This window comes from Ammospiza caudacuta, chromosome 1 (assembly GCF_027887145.1).
Source record: "Ammospiza caudacuta isolate bAmmCau1 chromosome 1, bAmmCau1.pri, whole genome shotgun sequence".
NCBI classification, from domain to species: Eukaryota; Metazoa; Chordata; class Aves; order Passeriformes; family Passerellidae; genus Ammospiza; species Ammospiza caudacuta.
Window position 1 is genome coordinate 123033325 of NC_080593.1, and position 22509 is coordinate 123055833.

A 22509-nucleotide genomic window follows, 5' to 3' on the forward strand; every position below is an offset into this window, starting at 1 on the left:
GTATTGGGACTGATGTTATTTAATATCTACATTTATAACATGGACAAAGGGATCAAGTGCACCCTCAGCCAGTTTGTACATGACACCAAGGTGAGTGGGGAGGTTGTCACACCTGAGGGATGGGATGCCATCCACAGGAACCTGGGCAAGCTCAATAAACGGGCCCATAGGAATCTCATGAGATTTAACAAGACCAAGTGCACAGTGCTACACTGGGTAGAGGTGATCCCTGGTATCAGCACAGACTGGGGGATGAACAGATTGAGAGCAGCTCTCCCAAGAAGGACTGGAGGGTGCTGGTGTGTGAGAGGCTGGACATGAGTAGGAAATTCTTTACTGTCAGGGTGGTGAGGCACTGGAACAGGTTGCATAGAGCAACCTGGTGTAGGTGGAAGGTGTTCCCACCTATGGCAGGGGGTTGGAACAAGATGATCTTTGAGATCCCTTCCAACCTAAACCATTCTATAATTCTATGATGAATTACTCTGGCTGTTCTCTTCTAGCTTACTTTCACATCCTCCAAAAACATTTTTAATGTAAAGTGAGCAAGGCACACACTGTGTATCATTTTTAGCCACAGACATCCCTTATTTGAATGCTGACCTCCTCCCAGCTACCTAGATGTGAATTAAAAGACGAAAACTCATGTATACTTGTCCAAGATTATTATTCATTCAAAGGCTGGTGCTAAATCATAAGTCAAATCTTTTAAACTTTAAGTGAATTTAATTAATTCTGAATAATTGAGTATTTTTTCTCTATTTAGTATTTGCTATGGTCATTTATGAAACCAATTTTGACCTAGTTATAGAAAATCCCTAAGCAAAAGAATGTTTAAGTGACTATGTAAGAATTGTAAAGAAAACCATGTGATGGAAACATATTATTAACAGAAAGACATTCAAAAGCATCTGTCCATTTTTTTAAAAAATAGTCAGAAAACATAACAAAGATGCTTTCCATTTTAAAACATAGAAATGCCTTCTCTATTTCAAATGAAAGAATGCAAGAAAATCCCACATTAAGCAGTCAAGATCCATGAGTTGCAGGCAACTGCATAATGTAATCCTCCTTATCTGTTAAGGTCTATTAGAAAACAAATGAGATTACTTGCTTCTGCTGAGAGGATGATCTAGAAGCTGAGTTGATACTTAGGAATCTCCTACTGTTCACCTTGGCTATACTTTCACATACATTATTTTGTTTTGTGTCAATACTGTCCTATAACTTATATAGTTTATTTATTTTTCAGTTGTTTACCCTCCAAGATGAGCTTTCCTACTCCCTGTCAGCCTTTGCTTTGAAAGGGAACAAGTTAAAGTATTTCAGAACTCTTCTGTATAAAAGGCTACCCACTGTCTTGATCATCCTTCACAGCCCTTCCCCATACTTGCTCCCGTTGTGAAATACAAAAGCCAAGAATGATAGACCACATATCAATAAAAGGCAAACAGTGTTCTGTATAATAGGAGTACTTATGTATCTATGCCAGAAATATCTTGCTCAACACATCTTAAAAATCACATTTTCCTCTCCACTAATTCAACCACATTAGTTCTTCTCAGATTCTCTTGCAAATACTTAATAATATAACACTTCTGTTCTGTGGTTTTCAACTGAATAACCCTCAGGTGACAACAGAGTTACTACTACTAGTGCCTCTATTAATAATCTTCCATTTTAGACTGGAAAGTCTAGTCTTGTTGCATTTCTAATACATCAGTCCTCTCTATCACCCAAGTCTTCCTGCCTATCTTGACCTTTCTGTGTATCAATGATGCCTTCTACATCTCATGAACATTTTCCTACTTCTTGTGCAAACACACTTAACAAAAATAGCTTAAAAGGTTGATTCTAAAACTGGAAGAACTCTACCTAATAATCTTCCTCTTAGCTTGACTTTTAATATTGCTGATTATTCTTCTTTTCTTTCCCCCTCTGCATTTCTTACACAAATCCCCTTCTCCTTCAGTTTAATGAAAACATTATCCTTATCTAATGCAATAAAATGCTTAACTGAATCCCACAAATATAAGATTTACTTTACTCTCTTTACTTAAAAAATGAGGTGGCACATAACATGTAAGGTTAACACATTAGTCATACACAATCTACCTTTAATACACAGTAATTTCAAGTTGAGTTTTATACCTTTCTGTCCGTCTTTATTTATACTTTCTTTTAAACTTTGTTATGAGTCTAGGAATTTTTCATGAAGCTAATGATAATTCCCTTTTCTATTCTTTTTTCTTTTCCTGAGCTAGAGGCTATGTATTTCCTTCAAGCAGCATGAGTAACTTAGTACAAAAAAGAATTTACTCATATTTCCACGATCACAATATCGAAACATTCCTGAGTGAAAAACAAGAGGGAGGAGGATTCAGTTTAACATAACATTAACTAATCTGGAATCTTCCCAGCAGAATTTGTGATGACAAGACAATAATATTGCCACATCGCTGTTTCTCCGAATTCCAAGTTGCTCAATAGACATTTGACTGAAATAAATAGTTCAATATTTACTCTCTGCATTTATCACTACTTTGTTTACCATTTATAGCAAATATGTACAACAAGAAGTAAAAAATAAAACTGTTGCTCATTACAAGTAATTAGAAGAAACCAACAGAAAGCTATAGACACTTTAAGTTTAGGAGTTTGAACCATCATGGATTAAGCTGACAAGTAATAGAGCAAACATACTGAACTAGCTGTGGAGCACTACTTTTAGAGTAATTTCAAATCTCTGCTTCCAGTATGATTGCTCTCTGTCCTTCAACTAAAACCCCTGGAGTTAAGATGAAGCACTTGTCAAAGTTCCAGAAGGGTCTCAAAACCAGCCCAAGTACTCTCTCTTAAAGAGAAACTAGTGCAAGAGATATGTAAGGAGAAAAAAAAAAAAAAAAAAAAAAAAAAAACTAACAAAAAAGGCTAAGAAGAAGTAATAGGGAAAAAACCAGGAAAAATGATGATGAGAAAAACCTCCCAAAGTACTGTATACTGAAGACTAAGGTAGAAAAAACAAGTGAAAACCAGCAGAATCAATATGAGAAAATGGAACAAAATTTTATGATCCTCTGAAGAAGTATTTTTACCTATCAACTGAATAACTAAGTAATGAAAATGGTCTACAAAACGTCAACTTATTCTTGACTGTAAAAATAGCACAAATAATACAGGAATATAACAAGAATACTGCCTCCAGAGTTAAAGACATTGGAAAATGTCAAGTGGACAGTGCTGAAATGGAGTTGGGGGCTGGGGGAAGGAAAATATAAATACCAGGAAAAAGAAAATATTCTTTTCTGTGACACAAAACCAAGTATAATAAGAACAAAAGGGAAAAACATAATGAAGCTGTGATGTACACTGTATATTTCAGAGGTTAAAGCAGACATCCAGAAGACAAACATCTCATACTCTTATCTACTTCAACTCATAAAGTTTCCCATGAACTGTATTACTCACTAATCTTTACAAGTATGCAGAGTGGTTACTGAGAATGCTGTCCAAATAGCCATTACAGTAAAAGAACATAAACAATGCTGAATATCTGACTGCAGAATCATTTTCTTTTTACATAAGAAACTCATGTCAAAAAAAAAATCATGTCACTTGCCAGCCTAGACACGAAGTAAATGAGAGAATGAAGTATCTCACTTATTTCATTTTATCATATACTTATGCCAGTAATGTAATACTAATAAAAGTGTTACTAGTAAAACCATTTCAGGGCTAGGAGTTCACAGGAATTAATTAACCTGAAAGAGGAAGAAGGTCCACAGAAGAAGAAGGCTCAAGAAAGCTCACAAAGTGATTCTCACCATTCAAATAATTAGTGTGTACTGTTCTACATTCTTTTCCCACTTTGAGGAATGTAAACATACAGGAATTAAATTGCGTTATCATGAGTAAGAAATTTAACCTATCACTTTAAAACTGGAAATTGCAGGATTGAAAGCAAGAACACGCTGAAAAAGCACACTTAATTCTGATTTAATAAGCCACTCCTCAGCAGATGAGTGCAGTTAATTGATGATGCACACTCCCCTACCTTGCTAGTTATCAGCTCTGCAACCTCTAAAAACGGCCATGCAGGGCCAGCTAAAGCTTCTATCCAGAAATCTTCTCCTCTGTGCCATCAGACTTGCAAAGAAATGTGAGAGAGCTTGGTCAATTGCAAAGCGAGAATTGCCCTGCGCATCATATCAGAATGCTGACAAAAAAGTGGATGGCCTTAAGAAGGAGGATTTATCTCCACCTGGAAGGGGAAAGGAAGGTGTCTCTTAATTAACCATAGAGAAGATTGTAAAGAGCCAAAAGGTGAGAAACCAAAAATTATTGGTGAAGCTTTTCAGTGCTTAGATTCCTTTCTACTGAAAAGCATTAAAAGTGCAGATTTCCTAGGGAAGAAGACATAATATCCTTTAATATTCTTTTTTATTATTAAATATTATTTTTCAATCTTTTAATGGATTTACACCAGTGACTGACAAGAAAATAGCAAGTCACTGCTAATAAAAATGCATACATAATGCAACGAGACTACCACAGTAGTGGTCACCAAAGCACAATGACTGATCTCAGTTGGTCCAGTGAATAAAATTTAGTACTGAATATTAACAAAGAAAAAAAAAGTAGATCACATTAGATCAGTACACTAAAATACAAAGCTACAGACTTTCTAAAAGGTAGGAAACACAAGAAAAGTTTACAAAATGGGGTGGAATTGTATTGTAGAAAAGAGGAACTCAAAAGAAGTCTTGAAGGACAGAGATACCAAAGACTGTTAAAATGGAATAATAGAATTATTTAGGTTGGAAAAGACCTCTAAGACAATTGATTTCAACCATTAACCCAGCACTAACAAGTACACCACTAAACCATTTCATGAAGTGAAATTAAATCCCTCCTGCAGTGGTGACTGAAGCACTTCCCTGGACAGCCTGTTCTATTGCTTGACAACTCTTTTTGTAAAGAAATTCCTCATAGCACATGAAATGGTTAGTACAATGGTTATTACAATGTTTGACTTAGCTAAACAAGGTCAGCATAGAGATTACCTTTACTGAAGGGAACCAAGGCTCTGCTGCTGATGTCCACCTCCTTGAGAATTCTCATTTCTGTTTCCCTGACACTAGTGTCACACTTGAATCTAAATAAATAATGTGATTAGATTCCACATTCTCCTCTGTCGTGGAACAGAACCTCAAAGCTACATTGGGCTGGTTTTTGTCCAGAGATTATTTCCCTTTTAATCATAACACTGAGGGATTCAGCCCCATTTTAGTAAAACATTTCAGCCAAACAAATTTTAGTGCCAAAGTACCTGATGAGCACCTGTGAGTGCACCTATCCTTTCTGTGATGGTAAAAACCAACTTAAACTGGCATTCTTCTTTAAAATACCCTATAAAGACATGGAGATCTTTGGAAGATCCTGTGAACTGGCATTTCAGAAGAGATGTTGACTGTATTTTTCTTTCACAGACCACAAGCACCCACCAAAATCAATATAATAGACAAGATGTGAAGAGAAACTATAACACAGTGATTGCTGGTGAAAAGTTCTGCCTTCAGACTGCACATATTCTGTTCCAAAAGAATCTTTAAAAACTTCCTTCACAATATTTAATACTTCCTCATTCTGTGGCAGAACTTTCATTTCAAAAGTGACAAAGACCTTGTAGGGATAGACTACAACTCCAGTCAGATCTTACAGAGTTATAAGCTGTTAAAAAAATTAGCTACTAGCCTTTCTGCTTGCTTCCCTCAGGAAAATTATGGCAACCTCTCAAAATAAAGTTTGAGCTCTAAGAGCAGTTCACCTCTGTCATTACCAAAACAAGCAGGCAAAGGAAAGAGAATATATTTACTGGTAACCAATATTCAGGCTCTGGACACAGCAGAAAGGCCATAAGAAGAAAGGAGGCCACACAAGCTTGTTTCCTTGAACTCACTATCTCACAGGCGTCCCATCTGAAATACTCTTAGTTCTGCAGAAGTACAGGAACAAGATAAGGGTGAATAAAAAGCTAACTGTGTGGAAAGAACAAACACACCCAAAATATCCCTGCTCCTGGAGGAGCATTCTGAATCAGTGCTTGTTTTCATACATACCAACCAGACTAGTCTTCTGTCCATATCCTGAAAGTAAAGTTGTCTGTGTTAAAGGCAGGCTAGAGAAAGAACACCCAGTGAGTTGCAAAGCCAACAGACTGAAGCGATTCACAAGGTGCTAGGGCAGACTGTTGGCTCTGAGGATCTTTGGATCAGAAGGTTTACAGGAAGTCTCTCAGGTGGAAGGGCAGTGTTGAAAGACAAACATTAGGAAACCAAAGATAAGGATTGTATTACCCTTCTTTATGTTTTCAGCCTCTGTAAGAACACGAAAAATCACATCTGAAACTTGGGAGACACATCTGGAGCCAGATATATTTCCTCCAGACCAGAGAAAAATCTGAGGAAGTTAAAGACCCAAAATAAAGAACACTGTGCACTGAAGAAGCTTCAGGAGAATTAGTCAAAACATGAGCCAAGGACCACAGAAGGCAAGGGCAGCCCTCTTAGCAGATAGAGCAAGAAAGCAAGTGGTCTGGGAATGTCACTATATCCTGAAAGAAAATGAATAAAAATACTAATTAAGAAAAAATTGAAGCACTAGGGATTAAGAGCTCCTTTACAAATAGGGCCAAGAGGTCACTGACAAAACTACTTCATCTTGAGCAAAGAGTGTTTAGAATGCTGCAATACTGTAAAACGCCATGCTTGATGCATCACATTATAGGCACAAAGAGCAATGAAGCATCTAGAATGCTCTACATTTAAGGTTAAAAAGATTTTAATGATACCAGGTAAGTGCATTGACTTGGAGAATGAAGAGACACTGTACTTGGAACACTAACCTCAAACCTTGCTCTCTATTCTGTCACCTTGATTTTTAGCCTACATAACATTATTCTAACAGCTGTCAGCGTAATGTTGTAAATACACTTAAGAGTATATATGTTATTGATCCCTTCGAGGTTAAATGTAGCCATTAATGCAGTGGATGGCAGTGACAGGATGCATTTGTCGGAAGGATTACACACACCCTGTGCCAGGAGACCTCACCCAACCCCATTTTGTGTGCATTGTGCAGGGTGAGGGGACTGCAGAAAAATCAATCTTGGACAGAATTTAGTGGAAACTGTAGATTCCATAGCAGAATCTGGGTTTTCTGATCCCAGATACTCTGTATTTTTAAGATTTAAAACATTGTAAAAATTAAACATTAGCTGTCAAAAATTTTACTGCAGGAATAAATATCCTCTGCCACTTAAGGAATCTTATTTTGTTTTAAGCCAACCATATAATCACTATTGTCTAAACTGATAGCTACTGGCAATGGCAAAGCTCATCACCTGCAAGCTCCCTTGCCACTGTTCTTTTGGGAAAACTATCTTAAGACAAACAGATGTTTCTGCTGTTTTAAACCAACAGGAAATGGACTGACTTTCTCCCTTTTCCTTTCCTAGAAACAGATACTAGCAAAGAAAAATCTTAGCACAGCTGTACTCAACACTTTTCTTGTAACAATATGTCTGTGTGGGAGGCAGGCAACTAGTGGGAACAAACAGGCCAGGGGAAGTGAAATGTAGCATGCAGAAGATGAACATAAAGAATTAATTTCAAAGTCTGTGACTGGATTATTACACCATAATGCCAATGCACTAGTAGGGGAAATAAAAGCGTGATGTACAAGGCTTTGCTTTAAGATATGATCTGAATCCTATCTCAACTGGTAATGTACACAACTGAATTAAGTATCAGCTGGCAATCTCAGTCCCTTACAAGCAAATAGATGTTCAAATAATCTGAAAGCTTCTTTAGTACAAATAGACTGCAGGTTTAGTGGCCAAGTTGTTGCCTTATCTTTAAGGAAATGTCTTTAGGGCAGGCCTGAGGAATGAATTAATGTGATGAAATGCAGAATTCATGCTTTGTGCAGATAAACCAAACACTTAATTGTCACTGCTGGCAAACTGGCATCCTTTACTTGCACTAGATTTACATAAAAAAGGAAAACTGCCATTGAAGCTACTGCATTTGAGCCTCAATTATTATAGAAGAGGAAAACTTGAACAAAATTATGAGACAAAGCCTTGCAGAAAACCTGGATTTAATTGATTTGTGCTGGAATTATGACATTTTAAAGTCATGAAAAGCTTCAGAATAGAAAAAGGCAACTTTTTTGAGAGTGCTTTTGCTGAGAAATTCTTGCACAAATTCATGCTGCCATCTAATGGTCTAAATCAGCTATTTCCAGCTGAATAATTAAATCTGAACAATCACTTGCATTATTCTTTGGACTATTGTTTATTTCCATCCGTTTTAATCCTTTGAAATTGATATCTGTTGTTCAGAATTAAATAACAGCATATTTAAAGAGATATAACCTATTTTTAAAAAACTTTTAATTTCTATTTCCAAGTAGTTTTTAATATTTCTTCCAAGGTTTTTTTCCCAAACTCCTGAGAGCAGGGTGAGGAATGTAGAGAGGAGTTGTTGCAAAGTCAGTCAGTAAACATTTTTATCATCACATCTCTCAAGCCTTAAAATACAAATTTTAAGGACAGAATTTTGCAACATTGAATGGAAATACAGGCAAGCACCTCTGACTCTGGCTTCTTTGGGGGAAGAATGTTGTACTCTATGGCTAAGGTCTGAAGCTGACAACTGTAGCAAAGTAAAAATCCCTCTGGCACCCCACACTGCTCCCCCACAAACCAAGAGATTTGTTTGCTGTGATCAGTTCAACACAACAAGCTCCAGGAGTGAGGGTTCACTTCACGTGGGGAACAAGGGCACTGGTCTCCACAGCCAAACAGCTTCTTGCAGCAAGGCAGCACTTTATTCAATCAAAAGCAATTCCGTGCTTGCATGCCTGCCTCTCCTCAAAACTGCTGTTACCCAGATATGTCCCTAAAGAGTTTGTTCTTTTAATACTTTTCTCTCCCACTTCTCTCTGGGGAGAGATTTTTGTCTTTTTTTCAGTCCTTCCACTGCGACAGTCGAATTACTCCCACAATAGCACTCATAAAATTATTGCAAATCAACATTCTTAGGATTATTTCTCAGAGCAGGATTCAGCCTTACATTCAGATGCCTAAATTTAGGTATTTAGTTAATGTGTAGACACTAAGTTGCTATAAAAGTGAAGCTCTGGAGAGATCCATACAAAACATAGACAATCTAGCTTAAGGCATGACAAACAGCATTCTGGACTAGGAATTGTTCTGCCTAATCCTTCCACTGGTTATAAAGGGAGACTGAGACTCTCTAATGCACAGGCAGAGACTATTTGAAAGGCATCTGAGCTTGGATCCAAATCCTACCAGCACCCTAAAGAACTGCACCAACTGCACCTAGCTGACTGAACTCAAACACACAGTAGAACCTGAGATGCAGTCATGTACCTAAAACATCCACATGATGTGACACAGGACTGACCCATGAAACAGAAAAGTTTCTCACAAATAGCTGGAGTCCTAGTGGATTATATGAAACACTACTATGACTGAACATCACTTTTAGGGATTCTGTCAATTGCCTAAACTTTGCTACACAGGGCCATTTGAAATGCTCTGGGGTATCTGACCTTCCTGACCTTCTGCCTGACCTTCCGCTGCCACTCCAGTAAAGGTCTCCTCCAGGTCTTCTGCTAAATCCATTGGTACAATGTGGATGTCTCACACACCCTGCAATGTCTCAAGCAGCACTAGAGACCTATGTTCAGGCAGCTTAGTGTCCCACATCTGCCACAGCATTTTTGCTTGGGAAAAAAATCTGCTTTACACACAGCTGTGCATAAAACCCTCCTCTGTTGCAACAAGCTCCAACATAAAACCTCAATAATGGGAACTCAGCAACAGATATTAGGCTAATCATGTGCCTAGAGTAACAAAAAGACTGCCTGGACTAATCTGAATTTTACATTTTCCAGGCTGCTGGCTGATCTAATCAATAAGAGATAGAAGTCTTTCCGATCCAACTGCCTTTTATGTTATGCACTGGAATATTTGTGCTTCAAACAGATGAGGCTCTCCATGCAGAGAGCTATCTTTTGCTACAAGGTAAACAGGGTGCTCAAGCAGCACAGGAGAACATCTAAAGGTCATGAAAATTTCAGACCTCATTCTCTTTCTGTAAATTAGATAACTGGGTTGTATTAGTGTAGGTGTAGTTTTGGAGATGCTAATATCAATAGATTTTTACATTGTCTCCTGCATTGCAACCCACGCACTTCAAATTTGGCTTCCACAGCTGTTCTTCTGGCTAGATTTTCCTTTTTTTCCCCCTCACAGGACTATGTAACTTTTGTGAAACAAATGAAGTTGGGTGAGGATTTAGACTGCATTACTAAGCACTCATGTCAAGTAACACTTCTCTCAAATATTTTCCCTTCGATGCACATATTAAATCTTTAGGTCAGCATTCATAAAAGAAACAAACTCTTCATTTTATTCCATTCTTTCACCATACAATCTTTTATCAATATGACTTGACAATTTTAGTAATTTATCCAATAATCACACAGTCTGCTCTCTCTTTGATCATTAGATTGAATAACATGTTAGTCCATTATGAAGCTAGCAGCTGCAGATCTAGTTGGCCAAAGACCAGCCCTCAAGCTTTCTTTCATTATCCCTCATTTTTAAAGTGCTTGTTCAGTATTTAGGCACTGGTCCACAGGGCTGATATATATCACTTCAGGAGCAGAGAAGTCTACAGTTCCATGCAGCAACTGAGTACCTGGCAGGTAGGAACTACAAGCCCAGGTAGGGTGATAGTCTGTGCTTTGTGACCAGGCAGAGTAGCTGGCTCCACAAGAGGGAAGGACATGCTGGTGCTTTATTTTTCTGAGTTTGGTCTTGCAAATGGCACTGTAAAGAAGCACTAATTAACATCAAAGAAAAATGTGCTCAGAATGGCAGAGCTATGAAAAAAGAGAAGATGGGGAATGGTTTGTGCACTCCCCCATGCTCTGAGGAGAAAGGGGATAGTCCTCTCTTTAGTCCACAGTACACAACATATGCAGGAAGAAGCAACCCTACAAAGACCAAGATGAAGGCTCAGTGCAGCAGAAACTGTCCAAGTGCACAGAAGCTGTAGTTTATCCTAGGAACACCACCACTTTGCGTGACATGCTTGCAGAGCTATCACACCATCCAGATTCCTTAAAACCAAGCAAGAAACTGCTTTAATTACTTTATTTCCGTTCTTTAGCTTGTCATTGTTTTGTAATCCCTTTGTTCCTATATTTCACAAGTGGTTTTAATTTTTAAACCTCTTTTTCTATATATATAGATTTTTCAAGCTCTCTAGATTGTGGTGAGACACATATTAAGGAATTTTATATATTAAGAAAACAACTTCTGAATTCTCCCAAAACACACGGTTTGGGTTTTATGATCTCTTTAACATTACTTTCCAAACTAAAACATCAAAAGCTGCTGTTCAGTTTCTAGTGGTTTTATTTCTTGGCTGAAAACTCTTTGTTAAAGTAAGTCTGTAAGATACAATTTCTTCTGTCACTTACAGACATTTTATAATTGAAAGTACTGCAGGACAACTAAACTTCAGGAATGACTCTTCTAACTGAAGAAAAAAATAAAACCAGCATTCAATGGTAACAAGGCAAGTTGGACAACCCTGTAGTCAGAATTGATACCTTATTTTCTTCTTGAACTGCTCTCATTTAAACAGCCATGTTTTTAATTCTTTTTTACATGGTTTAAGCCAATTGCATTTTAGCCAGAGATGTGAGGGAGTATGGGTTCTAGCACTGGCTACAGATATGAAAGCACATGTAGCACATGTTTTGTCCTCAGCTCTGCCAATAGTTTTCAAACCTGACCCGCTGTCTCAAGGCCTGGGCTGTGCTGAGCAGCGTGCCAGTTCTCCTGACTCATGCCAAATGCTGTGCTGACAAACACGCAAGCTACATCAGTTAGCAACACAGCCCTGAAAGCATCAGCACCTCCTTCCCCTGAGCCAGCCTGGAAAACTCTTAAAGAAGCCCTAAAAATTAAATCTTCACCATTTTTAGCTTTTCTGTAACATATAGTGTTTGAACTGGAAGGCCTTAGTGTGCTTTTGTTGCAAAATTGCTTGAAATTCTAAACTGTGAGCTTTTAAATTGGTTGTATATAACTGGTAAATTTTGAGTGCCAAAAGAGTATTTTCCTCTATTATAATCTCTGTTAGGAATACAGAAACCTTTGTTAAATAAGAAGTTGTTTAACATGGCTGGATTCAGGGTTGACAACTTTTTTAAAAGCTCTGTCTTTTCAGAGGCCGTCAAACTTTCTTTTACCAAACTTGCATGGATTTTACCTCAATAAAGAAAATCCAGAGAAGACTCCAAGTTGTTATCTACACTGTGAAATAAATGAACAGATACCCAACACATACAGATACCCAAGCTACCAGAGACCTAAGCTGGTAATTTCACATGATTCAGCTCAGCCTCACACAGACTTCATCAGCCTGTCACAATATACAGTATAATGGCAATGGCCCAATGCTCTTAACAAGTTAGCAGTACTGCATTCACTATCTTGAGTGAAGAGTAAGCATGAAAACATTAATATCTCATCCAGTTCCAAGCTGGACTGTGTTTTATCTGCTTAGCTACCCTAAGAGGGGCACTGACTTGCCTTGCACCTCCTAATTTAGCACAGGAAGAGACAAGGCTAAGACCTTAACACAGCCTTAAATGTCTTGCTCTCTGCCATGCTGAGTTTTGCATGCACAAAGCTCTAGAAACAGCCAGTACCCAACACCTACCCTGGTGCAGCACTACCAGCACTGTAAGCAACAGGTAGCTAGAGCATGTCCTGACAAAAACCACAGAGTTACTATGGGAAAGTGTTACTGAGAACATTTGTTGCATTGAAGAGAACACCTGTGGAAGGATGCTCATTTGAGACATCTCATCACTTGCCTTCCACACTAACCAGTAGGAAAACCTTCCCTTTTTCCTCTCACTTGTTTGCTGTCCTTCTCCCTATGAAAAGGACAGATCTATCACATAGCTATCACCTTTACTATAAATTTACACCATCAGCTTCAGACCTTGCCAATGGATGTTGGCCCCTTACAAACCCGCTTCATCATCCTCTGTGCAACATACTGCCCATATAAATATGCTCCACAGCACGTGAAGAGAGTAGTCCTTCACACACTTAAATCAACCTAAGTTGCCCTGACTTTCCAAACACCCTGCCCCTCTCTCATGAAGGCACAAGCTCCTGTGACTACAAAAGATGATGTCTAAGTATAGCTGTAAGTCGAGGAGTAACTTCTGCTTTCCTCTCCCCCCAAAACTTGATTAATTTTCAAGCAGCTCAATTTCCAGTGCTGGAGGCAGGAAATATTCAGGGCCCCAAAGGCTAGGGACAAATGAAGGGGAGGAATCACTGCTACTTTGACATAAATCACCTTAGCCTGACAGGGAATCTAGCCATCAACTTTGCATACGAATTGCAACTCTCAGATCACACTTCCATGAGATACTGAAAAGGATCTTTTGTGCCACTTGAAACCCTAGACTTTACTGGTATAGAGATATGCCCTAGAATGAACTTAATAATCTATTTTTTCCTCAAGACATTAGTCTTGCCAGTACCAGAGTTTCCCTAATGCAATCTCCTAATCTTCGTATCTTCACCTATTCAAAAAGCACATTTCTTTAAACAGAGATCAGCAAAGGGAATGCAGACACAGCATATTATCTACATTAATTCTCAAATCCTGTTTTTAACTGTCTGTATAGTCTGCATTTACTTGGGTAGTCCAACAGTACTTCTATTCCACTACCCAATTCCCAAAAATCAGCAAATGAATGCTAAATACAATGTGGCAGTAAAAGAAAATAAATGTACCATATTATACCACAGGAACATAATACAGTGCTGCATCATATGCTTCATATTTCAGACTTCACTGGCTATTATAAACAATGCAGACTGTGTCTCCAGGCTTGCCTGTGGAGGGGGTGAGTAGGAGGTGCCAAGCCATGCTGACTGGAGAGGTGCAGGATCGTGCCCATCACAGCCAGTGCCCACAGCACAGCCAGGCTGAGCCATGGGGGCTGTGCTGAGCTGCAGGGCCCGTGCCCAGCATGGCTCACAGGACAGGGCTGTGCTGCTCAAATCCCCTGGCCACAGGACAGACCTGTGGCAAGAGATGGGCCCCTGGGCAGCTCCCCCTCGGTACCACCTGCATGGTCCTGCCTTTTATCTGACAGCACAGCACAACATTTTCACAAGACCATCGTTCCTGACTATTCCTGACAGGGTTGTCCCCTTGTAAGCAAGTCCTGAAAAAGTGTGAATGACCAAGAGGGGTTAATCTCTGCTAAGGCTCAGGTTTGCATGCTGTGGAGCCCGTGGGGAACAGTCCTGATTCAATGCCACACCACTCAGGGCCCAAGGTATAGAAGGCATAGAAGATTATCTGTAATACTTGTTTCTTAAACCAGCAGGTCTAACAAACAGCACTTAAATGACACCTTACAAAGTCTAAATGCCTTTCTTATTGTGATCATAAAGAGCCAGCACCTCCCTATGCAAAACAAGGCAATGAACAATTATTTCTAGCATAGTAGTCCATCAACAGTACTACACAGATCATTTTTCTGCTTCCTCTTTCCTCTGGCATTCATGTGCATACATGGCATGTGCACAGCAGGTATGTGTTCATGCAGATAGACAGGTATGTCCAGTTATTTACTACCTAGTAAATATTATTAGTTATTATTCAATTTACTAACCACAGTATTATTAGCTATTCTGCATGGGTAACTGCACTCAAATAAGCACAATGAAAAAGCAAGCACAGATTGTGGCCTTCTGTCCCACCTAGCCTGTTTGTTTTGTGATCAGAAAAATCAAGTGGCCTTGGCTACCTAATGTGCCCAGAAAAATAACCTTCATGTATCATTTTACCCTAACACCAAAACATAGCTCTCATGAAAGAAAGTTTTCAAAGAAGCAAACTTATAAATTGAGCTAGACACACTAATCATTTTCTATGAAAAGAAATATTAAGAGTCATCAACTGCTGAGTGTTTTGACATTCTATTTCCACCAATACCTTTCCATAATTAAGTTCAGATTCCAGAATTCCAGATTTCATGCATTTAACTAGCTTTCATTTTTTCCAGTACAGCATTATATCTGCTAGTCAAGCTAATCTCACTATAAAAGCAATTCAAATAAATGAAGGATTTCTAAATATTAACTAAACTCATTTCAGACACCATAATTAGCTTTTTAAACCATGATGGATGTAAGCAGAGACACAGGTCAGAAGTGACTAGAAATATAAGACAAGTGATACAAAAACCAGGCACTGTTCCACAGAATAATTAAAGAGTTTCTTCCAGGTTATTTTGGGGGTTTTTTTTGTCTTCTATAATTCTAAGTATTGCTGTTATAAAACAACACAACCCACCAGCCAAGCAAATTTAAAAAAAAAAACAATAAAAAATCTAATTCAGAATGAAGTGTTAAAACCCTACACTTACCAAATTATCATGATTTGGGGAAATGTAAAATAGAATTAAGTAAATTGAAATATTTTCGTTAGACAATTCTGAAATGCTGCTTTTTTTTAAACTCCTTAATTTTTCAACATTGCAATAAATTCAGTTTCTAATGAAGAATAATTTTGAACCAAAACACTCCTTCAGAGTTCATAACCTCAAGCCATTTGACAATTATGAGATGTATAAAAATGAACATGAAATCCATCAAGTCAAGCTTTATTAAAAAGGTAACATTTTCCACTGATAAAACATTTCTGACATGTTTTGGTTTGGTCTTTTATATTACAGATCATATTTTTCATATTACAGATCATATTTTGTCTCACTTTTGGAGCTTCAAAAGACCTGATTTAATATAGTTCCTCTGGGGACAAATATGGAAAAATGAGGAAAAACCTATCTCAGAGAAAGTTTTTCAGATTAAAAATTGACATGTTTCTGAATATAGCTTTTTAAACTGCGAAATAAACGATTTTTCCTAACTATACATTGAGGATTAAGGAACTGAGATAGCTGACCAAGAAGAATGGCTAAAACACTAGTAACTTGAGAATGGTTTCAAACTAATTATCAAAACGCAGTCCTTCCAATTTTATATTCAATTTCTAAGAAAAAATTGCTCCATCTTTGATGCAACAGATTCTAATCACATGACATGACAGCAAAGAAAAGCAAAACCTTTCTCTGAAGTTAATGCTCTGCCTCCTCACTACCATGGCTGTTTAATGTGCTTTTTAATGCACATAAAAAAAATAAAATTCACTTTTACACATCTTTATTCTTTGTGTTGACCTTAGGGCTCCTGTCTCTTTTAGGAGGTAATTATGCATATTTCTTAATAAGACTGCAGATTCTCCTTAACAAAATGTTTAGTTTTCTTTTACTCTGAAATAACCTAGAAACTTAATGAAGATTTAGGACATTAAAAAAATATTTAAAAAACAGAAAGAGTCCAAACCTCTGATTGTACATGCCCCGGAAATTATAATTTGCTCTGTAATTGGGGATTGGCTTTGGATCTAATGGCCTGTAGATGGCAGGCTCTCCTCTCTTCATTGCCAGACCATTCAGCTCCACAGTTGGTGTTATACTGCCTGCAAAAAAACCCCACTGTGAGTAAGGTGCTTAAACCAGAAATATTGAAAAACACACAAGCAGGACTGAGCTACAAAGAGAGACCTACACCATATTTTTTTTTATTCTTAAATTCAAAAGATGCAACTAAAAAGACATTTCAGTTTCTTTAAAAGATGGGAATATAGATGCCAACTTAATCACAAGCAATGAGAAAGAACATTTAAAAAATCTCAGTGAATTCTCTATGCAGTTTCAGTAGATTACCCTTCACATATGAATGAGAAAGTCAGTGTAATAAACAAGCTGGTTATTCATCTTTCCAAAGTACTTATAATACATTATGATACTTTCTGAAAGAACTATAAAGATAACAGAATAATGTGTCTTCCTGCTGAATACCATTAAATAAAACCACAAATAGAGCAAAGAGTCATTGAAACAAGCATGAAGCAACAGGCATTACTGAAGTCATTCAGAAATCTTACAACAAGTGACAAAAAATGTTTTATTTACAAGACTTGAAAACTTAAAACTATGTCTAAGAACTAATGGTCTCACAGGAGTGATCTAACAGACTGAGCACACAGCTCCTGGAAATCAGTGCAACTACAGCCATCTACTGGTGACAGAATGCAAAAATAGAAGGCAGCCAGTACTTGCCCATTGCATGGTTTCTAAAATGCCAAATAAGCTACATCCAACTTCTTTCTTTCTTTTTTCTTAGTTATAACGTTCAGCTACAGTTATCTCCACTTACACTGTTGTCAGAGAATCCTAAATGAGCTAAATATGCATTCCAATAAAAAGGATTTAATATATTCTGAAAATATTTTCATGAGAGATTCAAATAAATATACCCTTTAAAAAAATCACAATTAATTTTCCAGTCTGACATTGAAGATTTATATGCCAAATTATTAAATTGGTTATGCAACACTTAGTCAAAAATTTATACCAACAATTCTTATAATTTCCAAAGCAAGACATTACTATGAATTCAGACTTCTCATAAAAATACAAAATGTCATTTTGATGAGAATATGCTTTTACATATACAATGCACCTTTCTTGGAGCAAAATTAAAGTGTTAAGTGATAAAATTTTTAATTCATTCTCTTAAAGCCTATTCCTCTTGTTATCAGATTTTTCCTCTAAGAATATGCTCAAAAGCCAAAAAAAATCTAGAAACTCAGTAATGCTCTGCAATGTCAAGAACCAAACTCAGGATCCCTTTTCACAGAGGTTTGAGCCTCCTGCTTTGTAAGCAGCCAAAGTCACAGTGACTGTGAAGGAAGCAGGGCAAAGCCAGTGTCCTGGGTCTGGAGAGGAAACATACTGATCTCCAAAAGAGAGAGAGAACACTGCCACACCACTCTCAAACAATCCCTAATGCTCAGGATAATACTCACAAGTTCTAAAGGAAATTTACTCCTGCTTTTCTCTTTCCAACATAGAGAAGATAAACTGCAAAATTACTTTCGTTTAAGAAACTGGCTGAAGAATACTTTTTCAAAAGAGGAGGAGGGGCAGATGGAAATTAAAGGGGGGAAAGGGAATACAGAAAAGAGATGGAGGGAAAGGATTGTTTAAAAATAAAAATGAGAAAAGATTCTCACCACTTGATTTCCTTTCTGTTAGTCTGAAATGAAGTTATTATTTTTTTCTTTATCAATCAAGACAGAACAGATCACTGAGCATGTACATGAGAGGTAGCTCAGGTTTTGCATGCAGTGAAGGCAACTTGTGGGTAACAGCTCAAAATGAAGGCTGCAAGACACCAGTACACATTCTTTCTATTATTGAATCAAGTTTCTAAAGCCACCTGAAAGCTTTTTGAAAGCACAGGTTGCTCTGAAGGAAATCTCAGCATGCAGGAAATTACCTGTCAAAGTTCTCATGTTAAATCCCAGCCTTTTGTTTATGCCAGAGATGCAATTTCACAGGATTGGACTGGATAAAATTTCCAGCTTCATTGGAAAGTTAGCTAAAATAATGCTTTAGGAAATGTGTTTTAGTTAATTCAGTCTGGTTTTCTCCTTTTCTTCAGTCTGCTTACTGTTGACCACATACCATCACTTAGCACACATCTAAGCATTACCTAAGAATATATTCCCTTACAATTCAACCATTTTAGATATGTGCATTAAAAATTCTTCCATGAAAGCTTACTTGATATTCTGCGTTATCCAATCATACTATAGCTATGTTGATTTTCATCCTAGAAAATTAAGTATCTTGTTAAAACTACTTATTTAGTGCTATAATATGCTGAGACTTCAACAAGATCTAACACAGAGGAAAATGTCATACCTGGATTATTGTTTACATTGTTTTTGGGTGGTCTAGGTGTTGGCTTGGGAAGGGTGGTTTCATTCAATGCTTTGCTAGCAGCAGCATGCTGGGCCTTTTTAATACTGCTTCCTTCAGCTTCCCATGTCTGTTCTCCAAGAGTCAGCTGCACTGTGAACATCTTCAAAGACAAAGAACAGGTAAACACTGGCAAGATTATTGTTGTGGATTAGAACAATCTGTATAAAAGCTTCCAGGGCAGAAGAGAAACCGTGCTTTCTTTTCATTGTATTCAACTCCCAGATAACACATCTGATTCTTCCAGAGATCAGTGAGACCTTATCAGTGAGCAACATTTGTGGCCTTTCAAATCACAAAGTAAAATAGTGTAATGGTTATGTCAATTATCAAAGAACAGGATAGTAGTTAAACCAAGTAAGAATAACTTCAAACTGATCCTCTGCTCCTGGAAGACTATGTACAGGTCAGCTATGAACACATTTCTTCTTATATTTGAGTATGTTTAGTCACTTGTAGAAAACAAATACTAAACATGCTACTGAGAAAAGAATCAATTTTGTAATGATTGTGAATGAATATAAATGACTACACACTTCTCAAGGCAGCAGAGAATTTGGCCCAGATAGTTTTACAGAGTGAATTAATTTCTCTCATACCCAGATTTCTAAAAATAATGCCTTTTGTTAGTGCAGAGTTACAACTCAAGCATGTTCAAAAAGATAAAGTAAGAAGCAAAAGAATTATCATCTTTTTAATGAAACTGCAGTTCTTAATGTAAAATCTATAATGAGGATAGGAACTGTAAACATCCAGAGTTCAGAAATGGACTAACTGATAAAAGCCATATATTTCAAATTCTGTGATAGAGGGCTATTTCAAGTATCCATGCTGTGCAAATTGTGCCCATAAAACTCAATATATGTTTAAGATATTAGATAGAGTCTACCTTCTGTATGATACATAAATGTTCTGTTTAAATTTGAGCATCTGAGAACAAGGGGAGAAAAGCTAGGAACTCAATATATTTGCCATATAATCCCTAGATAAAGGCAGGACTTAATAGTCAGACACACAAAGTAAAATAAGATTCACCTACCTCAGAAAACAAACTAACTTACTTGAGTCAAAGAAAAAATTATCTACATATTAGTATGAGAAGTATATAAAGCAAAATTTTAATTTTGACAGCTCTCTAATTTTTTCACTTATTTCAACTTGCCAGATTCGTGATCAGGTTTTTAGAGATTAATATGGTGGGCACCCTTTAAATCTACCTCTACATATACATTTTTTTAGCAAGTACTTGCAAACAAGCATTTGAACACAATAATGTATGTGTCTCCCAGCTCAGCCCTCTGTATATGCACACACTGCATTAAAACTGAATGCTATAAATACATACTGGTGTCTTAATTACAGCCTTGAGTTTTGGCCTACTGTAATTTTCAGAAGCACAATGCAAGTCCCTGTATCAGAGTTCCCACTGCCATGTTGTTTTTGCCACAGCAGTCACAACAATTTCCTCATGGAAGAAAAGAGAGAAATAGTCTCTTAATTTTACACTCTGTCAAACCCTACCCCCATCTGAAAGCTAAGATGGGTATTAGAGCTAAATACCCATAATTATATAAATTACCTACAAACATACATCCTTATTACTAAAGACGTTGAAATTTGATTTCTGGATCTGAAGTTTATATATTTTATATTTTGCAAGAAAGTATCAGTACAATATTTTTATAGGAGGAGGAGAATCCTGAATTTAAATGAAAATATGATTAATAATGGCTACTTATCTACCTATAACTCTTAGTGCTTAGAGCAATAAATAGGAACTCCAGATGACAGAGGGCTTGCTCAGGAAATTTCTGCCAGTCAGAGCACCTTCTCACTTAACACATCTGCCAAAAAACTCCTGCAAAAACCCACACATAGAAGTAGGTTTATTCCTTTATTAAAGGAATAAACCTGCCCAAATCCAAACTCTGGAGCAGACCATGGAACATTCAAGTCCTGGATTACCAGAGCTAACAGTTCTGCTATTGACTGAGAGACATTTTTCAACTGAGGAAATTTCTATTCCTTACACCCAACATAATTTACCTGATGTCCAGAGAGCAGAAATGCAAAGGCCACCACGCTTGTGCTTGTTTCCACTCTGCTGTGCTTGTAAGGTCAGTCTCTCTAAGCTCTGACAACTCTTTACTCCTTACTTCTTCTGTGTACAACCTTCTCTCCTCCTTCCCAGTTTTTGAAGTGCTACATCCCTTACCCCTTTCCCTCTTTTCTGTACCACCATCCACTTTCTTTTGCCACTGTTCCTTTTAAATTTGTGTCCTGAAATGACACTGACATGGAAGGACAGAAGACACAATCAATCTGACTTATGTACTCCAAAATGTCATTTATGCTAACAAAGACTTTCTGATTTTTCTTATGATGAAGAATCCACCTGGAGGGCAGACTCCTAGAAAACCTAAGTGCACTGTTAGGAAGAGCCACTTCTCTCCCAGCTGCACTGTTTCTAGTTTTCCACTTCACCCCGATTGTCTAAACTTATTTTCCAGAGACAACTAGGACAAAGGATATAAACATTTACTAGCATTTGTGGCCACAAAACAGACAGCTATCTTGTGGAGCATGTCTGAAAATTGTGAAAAACACCAGGGGTCAGGAACAGAGTATGTGTAGGAGCAAAGCAATATGAGAAGCTCCTTGAATGGCAAAGAGCAACAGCAGCATTACATCCTTCAGGTCATGCTTCCCAGGACAGATTTACGTCTCTTTCACGTATTCTGTCAAGTATATCATCATATTACTAGCAAGACATGATACTAAATTGCTAAGAGAGTCATAATAAATTCTACCTCTTTCTTCGCTTTTCATAGGTCAAAACTTGCATAATCTTATTAATATCACCCTTGTTCTTCATTCATTTCCCTTTTTTTATCTCACTACACAGTTCAAAATTAGACTCAATATCCTTCTGAGTCTATAGAGCACATAACTGTTTTTTTTACCACTATGAGCACAACTAAAAGAACGATGTAAATTGAAAAACTGAAAAATTAAGAAATTCATTGAAAATCTGGATTTCAGAAGTGCAGGTAATGCAGACTTAAGTAATTTCACTGATATCAGTTCCTTTAAAAATAATAACAAATATGTCATAGAATCAATAAAGCTGATTAGACCTCTAGGATTAGCAAGTCCAAACTTTGACCAAATACCACCACACCACACAAACCATAGTACTAAGTGCCATGTCCAGTCATTTCTTGAAAACTTCCAGGGATGGCTATTCCATCACCTCCCTGGGCAGTCCAGTCCAATGCTTAACCACCCTCTCAGTCAAAAAATTTTCCATCATGTCCAAACTGAACCTCCCCTGGCACATTTTGAGGTTATGTTCCCTTATCCTTTTGCCAGCTGCTTGGGAGAAGGGCCCCCCTTCCATATGTGAACAATTTCTTATCCTACTAAAATTTTAAGCATAATATGAATGTCATATAAATCAAATATCCTAAC

General features: G+C 37.4%; 1 protein-coding gene across 4 annotated transcripts in view; it reads right to left on the reverse strand.

The window, feature by feature from the left end:
* STAU2 (staufen double-stranded RNA binding protein 2) overlaps positions 1–22509 on the reverse strand; it is a 171142-nt gene that overhangs the window by 126477 nt on the left and 22156 nt on the right. For all 4 annotated transcript variants that reach the window (XM_058813148.1, XM_058813131.1, XM_058813123.1 and 1 more), the window contains 2 exons: positions 18982–19141; positions 16553–16688 (listed from right to left, as the gene is read on the reverse strand). In XM_058813148.1, the coding sequence (XP_058669131.1) occupies positions 16553–16688; positions 18982–19141 (296 nt within the window). The remainder of the gene's footprint in view (positions 1–16552; positions 16689–18981; positions 19142–22509) is intronic.